The 19,939-nt window shown below is 36.8% G+C and overlaps 1 protein-coding gene across 7 annotated transcripts in view; it reads left to right on the top strand.

Moving 5' to 3' along the window:
• FRYL (FRY like transcription coactivator) overlaps positions 1–19,939 on the top strand; it is a 256,547-nt gene that overhangs the window by 92,398 nt on the left and 144,210 nt on the right. Inside the window, exons 4-5 of one of the 7 annotated variants that reach the window (XM_038556044.1) lie at positions 7,062–7,124; positions 8,043–8,175. The exons of 5 other annotated variants lie outside the window; for them this stretch is intronic. In XM_038556044.1, coding sequence (XP_038411972.1) covers positions 8,136–8,175 — 40 coding nt within the window. In that variant the 5' untranslated portion in view covers positions 7,062–7,124; positions 8,043–8,135. The remainder of the gene's footprint in view (positions 1–7,061; positions 7,125–8,042; positions 8,176–19,939) is intronic. One more of the 7 variants, XM_038556048.1, reaches the window with a different exon arrangement.

The raw sequence follows: 19,939 nt of genomic DNA, 5'->3' as shown, positions 1-19,939 counted from the left end.
CTGAGCCAGAAAGTAGGTGTGGATCAACAGCCCTCTCTCACCAATACACCACCTACACTCGCCACCCCTACTCCCCTGCCCCCAGCCACTTATCAAAATGTGTTGTCCTACCTTCTACAGTTTCCTTAGTCTCTCCTGCCTTCTGTTCCCAGAGCCACTTAACTTGGTTCAGGCCTCTCTTCATTATCATCTGGATTATTGCCAGAGCTTCCTTTTTGTCTTCTTAGCCTCTTCCATGTTGCTGCCAAAGGCTCCTTCTAAAAGCCCGCTCTTCCCATCTCTCTCCATCTTTTATCCCCCATGGGATGAAACCTTTTGTCATCCAGCCCCTGCTCATTTTGTGCCTTCCTTTCTTGCTGTGCTTGCCCAGTTCCTGGAGCATGCCGCGCCTTTGTATCTGCTGCTACCTTTGCCTGGAATGTGCTTCCTTTAACCCCCTCAGCCCTCTGTCTGCTTCACAATCAATTCTTCTTGTCTTTGAAGACTCATCCTTTCCGGATGGGATACTTAATGCTTCATCTGTTCTGGTCTTCACCTTAAACATCATGGTATCACCATGGTATCATCATTATGCTTATCACCTCATTCATGACTTTCTCCACTACTTGAGTGGAAGCTCCTGGAGGGCATAGATTGTCTTTTTTGTTCTTTGCATACTTAATACTTTTTTATACACTTAATGCTTGATTAAGTTCTGGTAACTGTGTGGGCAACTAAGATCAAACTTGGAGATGTAGTCATTTTTGTTGGAATGGACTAATAATAGGAAAAAAGGAGGATAGATATATGGCATAAATATGGCACATATCTTCTACTATGTGTTTATTATTATACTAGTGATGTCTCTAAGGAGAGTAGCTCCTAAAGCAGGAGTTTATAAAATGATACCTTAGTAAATTTTTAAAAATTAGCATTAAAATCTATTTAGTGAATTTCTCAGGAAGAATAGAGAAAACCCCAATTTATTAATAGCTTTTGTCTAAAAAAAAATGGAAATGGCAAATTGTTTTCCCATTAAATAAACTATGTATTTCAAATGTTTCCCTACTCTCTTTAAAGAAAAAGGAAAAACGAAAATTAAATTTTTGTCATTGAGCATAATTTAATAGCAGTGCATGTTATAATTCTTTATCATTAAATAATAATGTTTCATGTTTATAAGATGCATTTCCCATGATTTGTATTATTGTTAAACCCTACCTTTTTTTTTTTTTTTTAATGCTACGTTTTATATTAATCATTAGAGGCCCTCTGGTTTCAAGGCCTGCTTAGCTGGCAGAATGTTGATGCAGTGCTGCTGAAGTTTGATTATAGTTGAGCTTATTTCTTTCAGTAACAACAATGAAGTGACATTCATATGGCCTAAATTCAGGATTTTGTCTTTGTGCCAACAGTTTTAGGCATTACTTCTTTTAAAAACTGAATCAGGAACATTCTGTTAAACCAGCTGTGTAGTGAGGATGTTATCATTAAAAGATTGGCTTAGTTCCCTAAAATTGATAAGACAATGCAAGATTCAGTACTGAGATCTATCCAGTATGTATCTGCAATGTTAATTAAGGTCACATATGCATTATCCATATAATACTCTTGTAAACATATTAATAGAATTTATTTTGCATACATAATTTTATGACAGCTAGTGTTTCAAAAAATTCAGTTGTTATAGACATAGAAGAGATGAATTGACATTTTAACCACCGTTTTTATAAATTAAAATATGAATAAGATACGGTATGTTAAGAAACAATCTGCATAAATTACTTGGGTTTTTGCACAATGAGCAAAGTTCAGAGTTTTTAATGCTCAGAGATGTTTTTCCTAGATTGCAAAAATAGTAAATGTCAGCTCCCAAAAGCACAATTATGCATTTATCTAAATTTCAGTTAAAATTTGTGTGTCGCTTGATTAAAATAATACTACTACCATTTATTGAAGTAATTATGAGTCTGGTGTTGTGGTAAGTACCTATTATGTGTGTGTGCACAGTCAAATTATGTGTATATACATTCATTAAATATCTTGTAAGCATCTTGAAAATCTAATGGGGCAAGCTATTATTGTCATTTTAGAAATAATAGGTTTATGATATAATGTAACGTATATATAATTTACATACCATAGCATCATCCTTTTACAGTGTATCGTTCAGTAGCTTTTAGTATATTAACTAAGTTGTACAACTATCACCACTCTCTAGTTGTAGAACATTTTTATAATCCCAAAAAGAAGCCTCATACTTATTTATCTATTGTTTGTCTCTATGGATTTGCCTCTTCTGGACATTTCATGTAAATGCAATCCTAATAGGTGTTGTTTTGTGACCATCTTCTTTCACTTACCATGTTTCTGAGGCTCATCTATTTGTAGCGTGTATCAGTATCTTATTACTTTGTATGATTGACTAATACTCCATTGTATGGATATACCACATTTTGTTTATCTACTTATTGGTAGATAGTGGTTTTTTTTTTAATAGAAGAGTAAATTGGGGTTCAGATAAATGAAAAAGCAGTAAGAACACCCACCCCATTATACACCCAACACCCTCCCCTGGTTTTATTGAGATATAATTGACATATTACATTGTATAAGTTTAAGGCATATAATATAATGATTATATATATATATATAGCAAAATAATTACCATAATGAGATTAACATCCATCACCTCACATGGTAGAATTTTTTTTCCTTGTGATGAAAACTTTTAAGATCTACTCAGCTAGTAACTTTCAAAAATACAACACAGTAATGTTAACCCAGTATTTTCAACAGAGTATAGTTATTGTACATTACATGCCAAATTCGTTAGCCAACAGCCTTTAATTCTTCATATTTCAAAGTCTTCCCTGATCTCTGGTGATACTTCCGTAAAATCTGAAGGAAGACAGAGTTAACAGTTTGGATGCAGAAGGGATATGGCATGTTGGACAGTAGAGGAAATATGACCAATTTGGCTGGAGCAGAGAAGCATGGGAATGAGCTGGAAATGTAGGCAGGGGCGAGAGCACATGGAATCTTGAAGCCTCCTATGGATTTTGTCTTAAGCCTAAAAACAGATGCAGAACCATTGATGGATTTTGTGAAAGTAGTTGGGATAATTTCATCAGACTTCTCTGTTTTTCATGGAATGGGGTGGGGGTGGAGAGAGAGGGACGTACTGTGTGTGTGGGAGGAGAGTTGGGATGTGACTGCAGTAGACGAGACATGAGATAAAGGTTGAACAAAAGAAAGGAAGAAAAGAAAATTCTTTTTTTTTTTTAAGCAAACGTAATATAATGCCTACTTCATAAATAGGTACTCTTCTGAGTGCTTCACAAAATATTAACTCATTTAATCACGGATATGAGAAATACTTAAGAGGCAGGAACAAAGATATGGGGGGGTGAAGGAGATTTTGAACTAGGTTTCTATAAATGAATTTGGTAGGGTAATTTATATTCTCATTGACATTAATTTCAGAGATGTAACCATTGAGAGTTAAAATTGATCACATTGTAAAAGAATCACTTATTGCCTATTGCCAAAATACTCTCTCATCCCTCAGAGAAATCTGTCTGCTTTAGGAAATGAAGCCTAGATAAAGAAGCCAACTCATTGTGCTAAGTGAACAGTATGAACTCTGTGATGGTCCCTGAATTTAGAGTTCCTAGCTGCAGACGTCATTGAATTTAGGAACCATGGGCCTGCTTTATCCATTTAAAAAATATACAGATTTTTAACTCCTGAAGCTAGGTTTACATCATTTGACACATATACTTAATTCTCAAGACTGAACATTTTGTGTTGTGAGAAGTAAGCTGATTCTCTAACTCATTAAATATTTTGTTTTATGGTTTGTTTGAAGATTTGGTAAGTATTAGAATAAAGACATATAATTTAATAATGAGAAAATTCAAGATTGGGAAAATCTAAGATGAATGGTCAAAATATTCATAGGTGTCTAAGATTATTAAAAAAGGACAGTGTAGGGGCACCTGGGTGGCTCAGTCCATTAATTGTCTCCCATTGGCTCAGGTCCTGATCCCACCCTGGAATCGAGCCCCTCTTCAAGTTCCCTGCTCAGCAGGGAGTCTGCTTCTCCCTCTCCCTGCTTTAGTGGCCTAGCAATCGCTTTCTCTCTCAAATAAATAAATTTATTTTTAAAGACAGTGTAATACATGTGGCAAGTTTCAGACTTGCTGTTATATAAATGTGGATGTCATAACCTCCCCGTTTGTACCTTTTGTTGTAGTTGTGTCTAAATTCTGTCTTGGGGTGCCTGGGTGGTGCAGTGGGTTAAGCACCCAACTCTTGGCTTTTAGCTCAGGTCATGATTTCAGGGTCATGAGATCAAACCCCGCATCAGCTCTGCTCTCAGCATGGGGTCTACTTGAGTTTTTCTCTCCATCTCCTTCTGCCCCTCCCCACCACACACTTGCTCTCTTTCTCTCTCAAATAAATCTTCATTAAAAAACCCCAAACCCTGTCTTATTATGAGGCCCTGGGTCCTCTCCAATGCAAAGATAACTGAGTTTTGGAAAGCCCTAGCTCACTAGTCCAGACAACTCAGCATCAGCCCAACTTCACTATAAGCTTTGGCCTGACTTAGTTCTTATGTTCTAGTATCTGGGCTGCTTCTCTTTCTCGTGTCAAGGAATGGAGACCAGAGCCTTCACCTCTACTAATTGGTATTTCTGCCTTCCTGAGCCTTGCCTTCTCAAACTCTTCGGTGACTCTGTTTCCTTCAAATATGAGACTGCTTTGCTCCTCAAGAGAATGAAATTCTCATCCCAAAAGAGCAATTTGGACTCAAAGACCCAAGACACCTTTCTTACTGCATGTACTTGTACTTCCTCTTCTTAGACTTTGCATGTTCGCTAACATAACTGTTGTTCTTTCATGGATCTTCATGGTGCCTTTTACCTGTTGTCAGATTCTTTAGAAACCACATTCTACCTCCATTCCTAGATTTCTCATTACCTCTGGCATTGCTGATGTTAAGCCATTATGCATCCTTATGGCTGTACTGATCTTTACAGCCAGAGTCAATTCTAATTGCCCCTCTATGCTGATTGCTAAATGTTTTATTTATTTTTTTAAGATTTATTTATTTATTTATTTATGAGAGAGAGAGAGAGAGAGAGAGAGAGAGAGAGGCAGAGACACAGGAGGAATGCGCAGCAAGCTCCATGCCAGGAGCCTGACGTGGGACTCGATCCCGGGACTCCAGGATTGCGCCCTGGGCCAAAGGCAGGCGCTAAACCGCTGAGCCACCCAGGGATTCCTGCTAAATGTTTTAAATGTGACACCTGATAGATATCTGGCATACATTAGTAGTTAGGCGCCAAATCATTGGGTTCTGACTTATTCCAGTGTTCCAATACTGGCCATAATACTCTTTTAGGCTTCCTTTCTTGAAGTAACCATGCTTACAATTTCATCACATTGATGAGACACAGTTTGCTGGCCTTTTGCAGGATGGAATGGGTTTTGTTCTCTTGATTATTCCTCCTCGTCTTTTTTTTTTTTTTTTAAGATTTTATTTATTCATGAGAGTTATATAGGGAGGGGCAGAGACATAGGCAGAGAGAGAAGCAGGCTCCCTTTGGGAAGCCTGATGTGGGACTCAATCCCAGGACCCCAAGATCATGACCTGAGCCAAAGGCAGACACTCAACCACTGAGCCACCCAGGTGCCCCTTCCACCTAATATTTAATGCTTGATGTCCAGGACACTGCTTAAGTGGAATTTCTTACAATTTTCTTCTGAGTCTACTAGTTGGTTTAAGCATGCTATTTCCCAACTTAAAAAATTTGCTAAAATGAGTGAAGTGTTAAGGGTTTTTAGAAAAGAGAATTCAAGAGAAATCTGTTTGGGGAAAACTGTAGAAGCCAAATTCCAAACTGTCAGACCTATTCCTTTTAGAAGATAATTAATTGGAAATGTGATGGCAGTTCATAGTAGAAAATCATACGGATAGTTTAGAGACAATACGTGTATTTATTGACACATGTGGTACAGAAAGTAGTGAAAATATTCATAAAAATGAAGGATGAACTAATATCTATTAATAACAGTATAACAAAAATACAGATTTATATTAGGTGCATTAAATGTATATTTTTTGTTTAAAATAATCTTCAGTGATGTTTAGAGCAGCTTTATTTATATTTGCCAAAACTTGGAAGTGACAGAGACGTCCTTTAGTAGGTGAGTGGGTAGATGAGCTGTGGTCCATCCAGACAATGGAATATTATTAAGTACTAAAATGAAATGAGCTGTCAAGCCGTGAAAAGATTTGTAGGCAACTTAAATGCATTATTACTAAGTGAAAGAAGCCAGTCTGAAAATATTACATACTCTAGGATTCTAACAATAGGACGTTCTGGAAAAGGTAAAACTGGAGGCAGTTAGAAAAGTAGTTGCCAGGGGTTAGAGGGGAGGGATGGATAAGTTGGTAGAGCTCAGGGGATTTTTAGGGCAGTGAGACTACTCTGTAGTAGTACTATGTTGATGGATGCATTTGTTCAAACCTATAGAATATAAAACACCAGGAATGAACTGTAAGGTAAACGATCGCCTTTGGGTGATAATGATGTGTCAGTGGAGGTTCATCGACTGTAACAAATGTACCTGCTGGTAGGAGATGTTGGTAATGGGGGAGGCTATGCATGCCTGGGACCAGAAGGTATATGGGAAATCTCTGTTCCTTCTCTCAATTTTGCTGTGAACCTAAAACTGCTCTTTTTTTTTTTTTTTTTTTTTAAGATTTTACTTATTTATCTGAGAGAGAGGATTATATGAGAACAAGAGAGCAAGCATGAGCAGGGAGAGGGGAGAGGGGCAGAGGGAGAGAGAGAGAAGCAGACTGTCTGCTGAGCAGGGAGTCTGTCACAGGGCTGGATCCCAGGACCCTGAGATCATGACTTGAGCTGAAGGCAGATGTTTAACCGCCTGAGCCACCCAGGTGCCCCCTAAAACTGCCTTTTTTTTTTTTAAGTCTTAAAAAAATGGAAAAACTAAAAGTTTCACATAAAATTTTGGAGCAATATATGAATGAGTCATTCTTATTATAGGGAGACTGTGGAAGAAAAGAAAATGATGATTCCAATAAAATGGCCTTAGTAACACTCCTGAAGGTAAGGCTAGTGGTGCATTTTTATGCAGCGTACAGAGGCATGCATTTCCATGATTTGCTATGTAGGGCCTAGCGAGGTTCCGATAGAGAAGAGTCACTTTGGCTGCTATGTGAAGCTGTTATTTCATTTGCTAAGAAGCAGGGATAACTGTGAAGGAAGATTTTTCGGGATTCTGCATAGATTATTCTTATGCACTCAAAACTTAACCATGCAGAAAAAAGAAGGAGGGATTCCTTTCAGTACCATGGGGTTTGGTGACTAGACCGGTTATAGGGTACAAGTCATGGGGAGGAATTGACGATGGTTCTTGAGTTCTCATCACTGAAACCTCACCCCTTGAGATTGTGGATAATGAAAGGCAGAGGACTGATGGGCACCAGGATATGTGGTCTGGGGCACGGTTCGGCGAAGAAAGCCTAGTGGCAGAAACCACGAGAGAAAAATCAGTTCGTGGAGATTTCTAGTTCAAACTGGGAGAGAACCACGTATGACATCTTAAAATTAGGTTTTCGAATTGTTTTATTGATCCTTCACTTTGCTTCCTAGAGCTTTGCCCCTGACATGTATTTATTGAACACTCTCCAAATTGCTTGATGAATGTTATTTGTGATTTTTCTATAAACAGGTTTCTGTGTTTATGGTATTTTTGAAACTTGTTATTGATCAGAATTAGTTTTAAGTAAAATCATTGTGCAGAACTAATTGTTCCACTTAAAATGAATAGGCAAGGATTCTCAACCTTGGCTGCACCTTAGTATCATGTTAGGGAGTTGTCAAATACCACAGATGCCCGGGCCTCACTCCAAAGTTTTTGATTGTGATTTAAGGAATTGCCAGAGAAGGCCAGTGAAGACTGGGATCAGGTCATAAAACTTGACTTTGCCTCAATGCTGAGAAGGGATATGCAATCTTTTTCAGGAGGCGGAATTATAATAAACAGTCCAACAGAATCAAGTTTTTATGTTTGCCAATTGACTAATTTACAATGAGAAATATGCCAAGTGGGTGTTAATGCTGGAGCTGGCTGGCTGTCCCTTCCTCTCCTTGTGGGGTAGGTCATACAAAGCTAAATTATAATCAGAAAGTTGCACGGAATGCTTGTAGATCAAAGAAATTAATATCTGTGGTGCCGTGCCATAGGGGCTGGAATATTCCTCTCATTCGGCTTACTCGGCTGTATGAGGCGGATGTTACATTTCCGCCAGCAATAGGTTAAGTGTTCAGTTTCCCTGTACCTTGCAACAGTAGAGCTGATTATTTGTTTTAATATTTGACAGTCTGATGTGTATACAATGAAAGCTTATTGCTACTTTGGTTTGCATTTTCTGGATACTAATATTTTTTTCACATATGGTCTCTTTTAGGTTTGTTCTTACATGAATTGCCTAATTATATTCTTTTGCCAATTTTTCTCTATTATCTTGTCAATTTCTAAGAGGATACTTTTTATGAGCTGCTACCTACATTACAGTCTTTACCAAATTATTTCCTAGCTCATTTATGGCATTGTTTGCTTATAAATATTTAAATTTTAAAATTTTTATTTGAATGCATTTGTCTTTTTAAAAATAAGTTTGGGTTTTCTATCTGGGCCAACAGTTTTCTCTCCTGGATTTTGTGTGTTGACCCCTAATTTTTTTCTTTAAAAAAAAACTTCAAAAATTTAAAAAATTAATTTTCAATATCCTGTTAATCTGGACTTTGGTTTTTGAATATAGTGTATTCTTTTCAGATGAATAGTCGGGTGATATTCTAACATTATTACTACACAAGTCATTCTCTTCCCTCAGATTTTGCCCATGTTGAATTCTTATTCTGGGATTTTGGGGGAGGTTGTCTAATGTTTCACATTAATCTGATTTATCTGTACTTAGGTTTACTGAATTTATTATACTGTTGTATTATGTTCTGGTATAGTCATTTTATATTTTGATGGAATGTTTCTAATGTATTCTGATTACAGTCATGTTGTCTTCTGATTTAGAAAATATTCTTTATTTTTAAAAATAATTTGTTTAGCCATTTGGGGGATATTTAATCCCCTTTATGTACACTCTAAGATGGTTTTATCCAGTACAACTTGAGAAAGATAGTATTGAAATCTTAATTAAAATTGTCATAATTAATATATTAATTTTGTGATAATTGACCCTTATCATAAAAATGCTCTTACCCATAAATAAGTCTTTCCATTTGTTCAAATCTTCTTTTATTTCCTTTAAGGAGTTCTTGTATGGACACCTGGCTGGCTCAGTGAGTAGAGCATGATGAGACTCTCGATCTCAAGATCATGAGTTCAAGCCCCAGGTTGGGTGTAGAGATTACTTTAAAAAATTAAAAAAAAAAAGGTTCTTACAGTTTCCTCCATGTAAGTCCTAGGTTTTCCTTATTAAATTTATTACAACTAGGGGCACATGGGTGGTTCAGTTGGTTGAGCATCTACCTTTAGCTCAGGTCCTGGGATCAAGCCCTTGTTTGCTCGGGTCCTTTTTCCCTCTCTCCCTCTCTCCCTCTCTCAAATGAATAATTAAAATCTTTAAAAAAAAATCTATCGCAACTGATTTTATATTTGTGAATACGTTAGTATCCATTTTCCTTTCTCGGTGATTATTGCTTTGATTTAGAAAACTTTATTTCTTTTTCAATATTTATAGCAATAATTTAACTTTTGTGTGGTTTTTTTTTTTATAACTTTTGTGTGTTCTTTTTTTTATTATAATTTTTTTTTTTTATGATAGTCACAGAAAAAGAGAGAGAGAGAGAGAGAGAGGCAGAGACACAGGCAGAGGGAGAAGCAGGCTCCATGCACCTGGAGCCCGACGTGGGATTCGATCCCAGGTCTCCAGGATTGCGCCCTGGGCCAAAGGCAGGCTCCAAACCGCTGCGCCACCCAGGGATCCCCTTTTGTGTGTTCTTACATTTACTTATATTATCCCTTTACCTCCTGACATTAAATAAGGCAAGAGTCTGCATCCTTGTTTAGTTTCTGTTTTTAATTGAAGTAGATTTGGTGTGTTGAAACCTATATTATTTAAGTTGGTAAATATTTTTGTTTCATCTCCGGCTGCTGGATATCTATAGTGTGCAGTTACATCTCTTTGTGTGCCATACAGTTAGTGCTTTAAAGAGTAATCCCAAGAGTGGGAGAAGGGAAAGCAGTCTCAGCCTTTGTGAGCCCCTGTTAGTTAGCTCCCAGTTAAGATATTAGGAGGGGGCCCCTTTGGTCCTTGTCTTCTCCCACCATCTCAGCCTCATGGGTATGGAGGATTCAGCCCCCTTATGAGATTGTGCTCAGCTTCTAGGAAGGCAGGGAAGACGGTTATATACCCATATGTAGTTGTTGACTTCCCTCAGGCCCTGGGCCCACGTATGTAGGGAACTGGCATTCACATTTTCATTTCAGGGCTATCCTATGCTGATCCCCAGATTCACATCTCGCTAGAGAAGAAAAGTTTGCCACAATAGCTTTTGCACTGGCTGCGAATGTTTTTATGGGAGGAAGAGAGGAGAACAAAAATAAAAACAACTTTCTTGTTGCTACTGATACATACCCATGGTTGAGATATAATTCAACCCATTCATTTTCTAGTGGAAAAACAGAAGCTTAGAAAGGTTAAATAATATGACCACGATTATAATGATAACTAAGTAGCCAAGTCAAGTTTGGGGCCCTGGTCTTCTGACTCCTGGGTTCATGCACATTTTAAAAATACATCATTTCTAGATTTTTAGAATAGTTCCTTAGCTGAGTCTCTGAAGGTTCAAAGAGTACAAGAAAATAATAACCTCGGGGAGATTCTAGCTGAGTGAATAATGGATTATTTAGAGATGGGTCATTTTTCTTGAGCCTTATAATAAGTGATATTTCTGTAGTAGACTTCAAGTAAAAAACACTGGAAATGTGCCAAAGATGTCATAGGACTTCTATGTTTAGAAACTGTTTTCAATAGGAATAGTTTAGACTAGGATAAATAAACATTTTAGGAACAGATGTCCAAAGAACAAGCAAAAGTCTTAATTTTTCTATCCATTGAAATTCCACCAGAGCAAAAATGTTGGACTGAATAGTAAGAAAAATGATTACATTCACACAGAATAGAAATTTGAAGTATTTACGAATAGAACTAATAAGAATTACATATTCTGATTTTAAAAATTAGTAACTCAAAGTGAATAAAAATTCCAATCCAAAAAAAGAATTATATAGATCCCTTTTGAAATAAAGTATGCATTTTTTCTTCGGGTACCAAAGGAAGAGAAATTAATGACAGTTTGGCAGGTTCTAGACAAGAAGTCTTAATTAAGGCATCAGTTTGTTTTTTTTTTAATATTTTATTTATTTATTCATGAGAGACACAGAGAGAGAGAGAGAGAGAGAGAGAGAGAGGCAGAGACACAGGCAGAGGGAGAAGCAGGCTCCATGCAGGGAGCCCGATGTGGGACTCGATCGTGGGTCTCCAGGGTCACGCCCTGGGCTGAAGGTGGCGCTAAACCTTTGAGCCACTGGGCTGCCCCAAGGAATCAGTTTTTTTTCCAACTAATTTATGAAGTTCTGCATAAGCCTGGAAGAATAAGTGAAAAACAATAGCTGAGAAATCACTGAAGATGATGAGTAAACAGGAGTATTTGTGCCAACAGATAATAAAACCTAGAAAGCTACAGTAATTAAAAGGAGATCCTGGTATAAAAACAGATTTTTAAAAATTTGATTGTGATTATGTTTTACCATCTCACCATGATGTTTTTACATTTGTTATTATGAGACTGTGGTTTCACTCTATCATTGTTAAATTTGTTATCGAGAAAGGCATAGCAGAATATCACTCCTCAAAAAGACCAGTACCCAAGCTACAAGTTAAAGTGACAGTCCAGTACATATAGGCCTAAGAGCTTTCTTCCGCCTACATTGTAGGCCTAATTCACTTCCAATCCCTTTCCTTTTTAAAAGATTTTCTTCTCCTGGCACCTGGGTGGCTCATTTAGTTGAGCACCAGACTCTTGGCCTCCTCTCAGAATGAGGGGGGAAGCAAGCCCCGCGTGGGACTCTGCACTCAGCGGGTAGTCTGCTTGAGATTCTCTCTCCCTCTGCCCCTCCGCCCCTTGCACACATGCATGCTGGCTGTCTCATCAATCCATCCATCCTTAAAAAAAAAAAAAAAGGAATTTCTTTTCCCAGCTTCCCCACTGTATGTATATAACCAAGTGGGGCAGAGCATCCAAAAGCAGAATTTTTGTTGTTGTTGTTGTTTTAAAGATTTATTTACTTAGAGAAAGAGAGAGAGAGAGAGAGAGAGAGAGAGAGAGAGAGCATGTGTGTGTGTGTGCCAGGCAGAGAGGGAAAGAGACTCTCAAGCAGGCTCCCTGCTAAGCATGAAGCCTCACATGGAACTTGATCTCAGGACCCCGAGATCATGACCTAAACCAAAATCAAGAGTTGGGTGCTTAACCCACTGAGCTACCAGTGCACCCTCTCCCAAAACCAGATTCTTCTTCTTTCTTCCTTCTTCCTTCTTCCTTCTTCCTTCTTCCTTCTTCCTTCTTCCTTCTTCCTTCTTCCTTCTTCCTTCTTCCTTCTTCCTCCTCCTCCTCTTCCTCCTCCTCCTTCTTCTTCTTTTCTTCTTTTTTAAGATTTTCTTTATTCACGAGAGACACAGGTAGAGGGAGAAGCAGGCTCCCTGAAGGGAGCCCGATGTGAGACTGGATCCCCGGACCCCGGGATCACGTCCTGAGCTGAAGGCAGACCCCTGAGCCACCCATGCATCCCAAAACCAGATTCTGAATGAGCAGAATAGAAAGCACAATTTGAGTATGGATTTAGTTTATGAGTGAATAAAATCAGTGATAGAATTTCAGTAAAGGAACCCAGAAGAATTGATTAAGTATTAGGGGAATAAATGTCTTTATTGAATATCACTCCAAATAAACTCCAGTTGGGTGACAGATTTAAATAGGAAAAATATAGCTAAGTAAAAAAGAGTTAAAATATAGGTCAATACCTATCAATGTGGGAAAAGCTTTGTCTTTTTAGTCCTTTTTATGGAAATTGAAGATGCCACCAAAATATTTGATTTGGGAAGTACTTATTCTAAATGAATAGTATGTTAATAATCTGGACCTTTAAGGAAAAAAAAGGGGGGGATTTTTAAAATCTGGTGATTCTGGAGAAAATAAAACCACTGATCTGAAAGTTCTTAGAAGCTCAGGACCTAGGACGCCTGGGTGGCTCAGCGGTTGAATGTCTGCCTTTGGCTCAGTGATCCCGAGGTCCTGGGATCAAGTCCCGTGTCGGGCTCCCTGCATGGAGCCTGCTTCTCCCTCTGCCTGTGTCTCTGCCTCTCTATCTGTGTGTCTCATGAATAAATAAATAAAATCTTAAAAAAAAAAAGAAAAAACTCAGGACCCGGAGTTCGTATTTCACTCCTGTGTGACAAGCGACTTTAATTAGAAGTCAGTTTCCTCATGATAAATGACTGTAACTTGAAATAGTATATTCTATCTAGTTCCTGCTAGGAATTTTACCAGCTGGTTGTTAAACCCTTGATGGCTTAAAATCAGCCAAGATGACTATATTTACACAATGGAATCGGCAAATGCTATAAATCAGGACACTTTTTAAGAGACGTTTACCAGCCTATGACTTGAAATAAGAATAGTTTTGTAAAAACTACAGAGAACAAACTGATGGTCACCTGAGGGGAGCTGGGGGTGAAGGGGGAAATAGGTAAAGGGGATTAAGAGGACAGTTGTCATTGTGATGAGCACTGAGTAGTGTATAGAGGTGTTGGGTCACTGTACTGTACACCTGAAACTAATATAAACCATATGTCAGTGATACTGGAATTAATATAAAAACTTAACAAAAAAATAAAGGAAAAAGCAAAATAGGTTCATTAGGGTAACATGAGACAATATGCAAAATGCCTTGATGTATTAAATAATGTTTCATTTCTGTCAGAAATACAGTGTCTGGTATTGGTTTTCTTCATGTATGAAGAAATTTTGAGGTTACCTCACCCAACAACACACTGTGTGTGCACTGAAGTCGTCAAATAATGCTTTCGTATTGCACCTCTCAGCACCCAGCGGGTGCATATTATTTCTCTCTCTTTATCTCTTCTTCAGATATAGTTGCTTCCAAATGTGCCGCTCTTCTCTGGATAGTTTTTTGAGAGCTTGTACCAACCTAAGTGGCCTCACTGAAAGTTGAAATTTGCTGCTATTCCCTGATACTGATTTTGCTGGCTTTGTTTCTACTTGCAGTCCACCATGTAACCTGATTTGTGTTTTTGACATTTTATTTTTAATTGACTTATAATCCGTTTCCTTTCTCTGAGCTTGATCCAAGCACATTATTGTTTTAAGCTTTAGCTTGAGCTGTTGTTTGTTTTGACTCTTCCCAGGCATCTTTGGTTCTGGCTGACAGGGATAGAATGGGCTTTTCTTTCTGTGTTATAAAAAATAAATAAATAAATAAAAAATAAAAAAATTAACAGACTGTATTTTTTAGAGCAGTTTCACATTTACAGAAAATGTGAACAGAAAGTACAGACAGTTCCCGTGTACCCCTTTATCCTGCTCTCCCCAATTATGAACCTACTTGACATATCATAATCACCCAAAGTCTTTAGTTTACATTAGGGTTCACTCTTTGTCTCGTATATTCTATGGGTTTTGACAAATAGTATGATGTTTCCATCTTTACAGTATACAGAAGAGTTTGGGGTTTGTCAGAATCACCAGTGCTCCCCTCTTCATCCCTTTCTCCCTCCAACCCCTGGCAATCTCGCATCTTGTTACTGCCTCCCTACTTTGCTTTTCCCTTAATGTCGCATACCAGGAATCATTAGCATGCAGTTTTTCAGACTGGCTTCTCTCACTCAATATTACGCATGTAGGTTTCCTCTAAGTTTTCTGGCTTGATCGTTCATTTTGTTTTAGCATTGAACAATGTTCCATTGTCTGGATGTACCATAGTTTGCGTTTCCATTCACCTACTGAAGGACATCCTGGGTGCTTCCAAGTTTTGGCAGTTACAAATAAAGCTGCTATAAACATCCATATGCAGGTTTTTGTGTGGCCGTATTTTTAAACTCATTTGGGTAAATAAACACCAAGGAGCATGGTTGCTGGGTTGTATGGTAAGAGGATGTGTGGTTTTGTAAGAAACCTCTAAACCATGTTCCAAAGTGCCTGTACCATTTCATATTTCCACCAATGAGGAATGAGAGTTCCTCTCGTTCTGTACCCTCACCAGCATTTGGTGTTCAGTGTTCTGGATTTTTGGCTATTTTAATAGGCATGTAGTGGTAAGTATAAGTGTTAAGTTATTTTTTTAAATTTCATTTATTTATTCATGAGAGACACAGAGAGAGAGAGGCAGAGACACAGGCAGAGGGAGAAGCAGGCTCCATGCAGGGAGCCCAATGTGGGACTCCATCTGGGTCTCCAGGATCATGACCTGGCCGAAGCCGGTGCTAAACCGTTGAACCACCCTGGCTGCCCTCATTGTTGTTTTAATTTGCATTTCCCTGAAGACAGATGATCTATCTGGAGCACCATTTCAAATCCTTATCTGTCATCTGTATGCCTTCTTTCTTGAGGGGTCTGTTCAGATATTTGGCCCATTTTTAAAAATTGGGTTATTTTCTTGTTGACTTTGAATAATTCTTTATATATTTTGGATGCCAATTCTTTATCAAATATGTGTTTTGTAAAGATTTTCTCCCCATCTGGTCCTTGTTTTTTCATTCTCTTTACATTGTCATTTGTAAATGACTCCTCTTCTTTCTCTTCTGCCTATGGATGTCCAGTTAGTTATTCCAGCACCATTTGTGGAAAAGTCTCCTTTCCCATTGATTGCCTTGGCTTCTTTGTCAAAGATCAGTTGACTTGATTTGTGTGGGTCTATTCCTGGGCTCTCTGTTCTGTTCCACTGATCTATTTGTTCTTTTACCAATACCACACTGTCTCTTTAACTTTATAAAGTGAGCCTTGATGTTGGATAGTGTAAGTTCTCCAGTTTCTTTGTTCTCTTTCAGGATTGTGTTGTCTATTCTGGGTCATTTGCCTCTCCATATAAACTTTAGAATCAGCTGGTTGCTATCCACAGAAGAACTTGTTGGGACAGGCTTGCTTTTTTTTTTTAAAAAAAAAAGATTTTATTTATTTATTCATGAGAGACACAGGCAGAGGGAGAAGCAGGCTCTACGCAAGGAGCCTGATGTGGGACTCGATCCCAGGACCTTGGGATCATGCCCTGAGCCAAAGGCAGACGCTCAACCAGTGAGCCCCCCAGGCATCCCAGATAGGCTTGCTTTTTAAACTGAGAATTTTGGTTTTGCTTTTTTTAATGCAGAAATAGTTTTTTACATTTGTCCTTGTTCCAAGGCCATTTACCTCATACGTTTTTTTCCCTCTTTGGGTGGCCATCAAAATTTTTATTGTTAGCCAGTTTAAGTAATAATAATAATAATAATAATAATAATTTTAAAAAGATTTATTTATTTGAGAGAGAAAGAGAAAGTATGAGTTGGGGGAGAGGAGGAGAAAGAGAGAATGGAGGTGGGGCTCAATATCACAACCCATAAGATCATGACCTGAGCCAAAACCAAGAGTCAGACCCTTAATAGGCTGAGCCACCCAGATGCCCCACAGAGTAAGTAATACTTATAATAGTAAGCAGATGTATGGAACTTTGTTATATTTCTGCATTTCTATACATAAACATATGCATGTACATATATGAGGTTGTGACTGACTATAAAGTAACAATCTTTATTCTTAAAGACCTGTTCTTGGGCATAAGGATGCTGTAGACATTTTTCACAGACTCCACTGGGATCTTTTTAAACTATGTCTACCTGCCCCCACCAGTCCCTATCTGAAATATCCCAATTGTTGAGAATCAATTTATATTTTGAGAGACGTTACTGTTGAGAGTGCTTGTATAAGAACAGTGGAGGCAGAAAAAAAAGTCTGAGAATCAATGCTATAAAGTAATAAAACCAAACATGTCTCATTTTAGAGGTTATGTCTCTTCTCACTTGTCTGCTCTCTTTGAACTTAAATTTATTTTATAAAGGTATAGGAGTCTTAAGAGCATGAAAAACATAATTATTTTAGTAAATATGCTAAATATAGTGCTATATAGAATTAACTGTCTAAAAATACAAAAATAAATGATTTTTTACTTGTACTTTATCCCAAAGAAAGAATAGGCATGCTAGTTTATATTCCCATATTTTAATTATTCAGGTCTTACTTTATTCTCATTATTAGCATTTAGGGTTTAGCAGATATATATTCCAAGGGTGTTTAATATGACATTGGGTTTTTACAATTTGTAATTCAATGCCTGAGTTGTGTTCTTAAGAATTATGCTCTAACAGTTTTGTCTTTGTTCTCTCATAAGCTTACATAAAGTTTTCAAAATTTCATGATAATATGTAGGGAAATACTGCTACTTTACATTTATAAAATATTTAATTCAAGTGGTCAGGTGATGTCAAATTAATCTAGTTATGTGGAAACTAGTCTTTTCATCTTAGAGTGATCACCCTGGTTTTTTTAACTATTAGCAGAATATGAGAAAAATTCACACATCTTTATTGAAGCTGAACATTATAGTGAAATACAAAATTAGGGGGAGGGAGACCACTTTGAAAAATGTTATCTAATTTTTACTTGTTTAAAAAACATTAGTGAGGCAAAGTATTTTAACTTGTTCACATCTTTTATCTAGTTTTCAGTTTGAGGGTGAGGGTCTTTTTCTAACTGACTTCATTAGTGCTTTCTGGATGGAAGTAAATTGATTAACTCTTTTTTATGCTGCAGATAATCTTCCGGCCTTTTAATTTTATTTTGGTTTTATATACTTACTGTCTTATGACCTTTTTGCACTTAATTCTATATATTGAACATTTTCCCATGTCATTCAGTATTTTTTGATAATGTCATTTCAACAGTCTATAGACCATTCTGTTTATTAGATTATAAAGATGATTTATTTTGCCAGTCCATAACATCAACATTAGATTGTTTTATGACCTGAAATTTCAATCAGTAGATTTGTTCTGTGTTACTTTTTGGTAGGAGTAGTCAACCAGCATTCATGAAATATTAAGAAATATAATTGAAATAAATTAATTTGTTTGATTTTATTTGATTTAAAAATCCAATAAAGATCGGATCTTTTTCCAAACTTGAAATATTTTTATTTTGGAAGGTAGTGTAGATATTTGGAAGAGAAATCTTTATTTGGAAGACAGGTGCAGGTTTTCCTAAAATTTTTGGCTTTATTGGCAAATTTCAATTGGCAAATGTGCAATTTTGATATGTAGGAATATTTATTTATGCTTAATTTATACTTTTTAGGAAGTATAAGATGGTAAAGGCAAATTATTTGAGAGGTCATTTTAACTAAAGTTTTTTTTTCTTTATTGAAGAAATTATTAAAAATAATGTCATTTAAAAAAGATTATACCTCATCCATATACCTAGAGGTTATACCTCACCTAGAATATAAGTACCAAGTCTATTACAAGGTGACTTCTTTGGTCACTTTTATTGTAAAGTAAACCCAAGGAAACTTTGTAATTGTTATGATCTTATAAATCTTATTTCAGGGCTTACAAATCTTATTTATTTTATTTTATTTTTTTTAAATTTTTATTTATTTATGATAGTCAAACACACAGAGAGAGAGAGAGAGAGAGAGAGGCAGAGACATAGGCAGAGGGAGAAGCAGGCCCCATGCACCGGGAGCCCGACGTGGGATTCGATCCTGGGTCTCCAGGATCACGCCCTAGGCCAAAGGCAGGCGCCAAACCGCTGTGCTACCCAGGGATCCCTACAAATCTTATTTAAAAGAAAAGATATATTTTGTAACCATGACCTTAGGTCGAAGTCTTGAAAATATTATATCTTCCTTTTTATGTCTCAAATGTAAATTAAACTTCTGAAAATTCTGAGTAGTTGTTGTTTTACTATTTTATGATTCCCTAAAGTTATCCAACATAATATGGATATAAAATATAGAGTTCTCTTAATGATCCAAAATAATTTCTTTTAAGATCTCCATTTTGCACAAAAACAGTTAACAGATTCTCTCTTTTATAATACACAATGTTGGATCATGAAACAGAGTAAACAAATAGGTCATTGTTTAAAATAAATAGTGTGTACTGTGTTCAAAGGACTGTGAATTTTTGTTTTGAATTGTTCTTATTATATAATTTTAGTTCTAGAATACAATACATACTATATTTTAATTTGTGATACAAAGATATTAAGTTTTAGGCACAATATTAACAATTTGTAATATTCTTTAGATTAGTCACACATGATGCTTAGATATTAAAAATAATTTTTCATTTTCATTTTGGAGGAAAAATACTCCATTTTGTGGAAAATAAGTAAATAAAGGTAATGACTAGGGCATGAAAGGACGCCAATTATTTGGAAATGCTGTCTTTCAAAAATATTTTTCTTAATTTGCAGTTATTTTTTCTGAAGTAACTGCTGTAATCTGACTTTATTCCTTTCTAAAATTTTTTTTTAAAGTTATCACAGGTCACTTTTATTTATCTTGGCACACTGTGTTTGGTAGAGTACGGTTAGTTGCTTTTTGTTTCCTTGATAGAACAATTTATGATTTTGGAGAGTATATATTTAGAATAAATTTGTTGTACTGCAATTATGTACACACATACAAATAGATATTTCGCATTCGATTGTGTTCTGCTTCCCCCTTCATGGAAGGGTTTGCTTTGAGAACAGCATACGAAAGGGCATTACTTGGAGATCAGGTTGGGGTA

The sequence above is a fragment of the Canis lupus genome, chromosome 13, assembly GCF_011100685.1.
Source record: "Canis lupus familiaris isolate Mischka breed German Shepherd chromosome 13, alternate assembly UU_Cfam_GSD_1.0, whole genome shotgun sequence".
In the NCBI taxonomy this organism is placed as follows: domain Eukaryota; kingdom Metazoa; phylum Chordata; class Mammalia; order Carnivora; family Canidae; genus Canis; species Canis lupus.
Note: the sequence above shows the minus strand (reverse complement) of the source record. Positions and strands in the feature narration are given on the sequence as shown.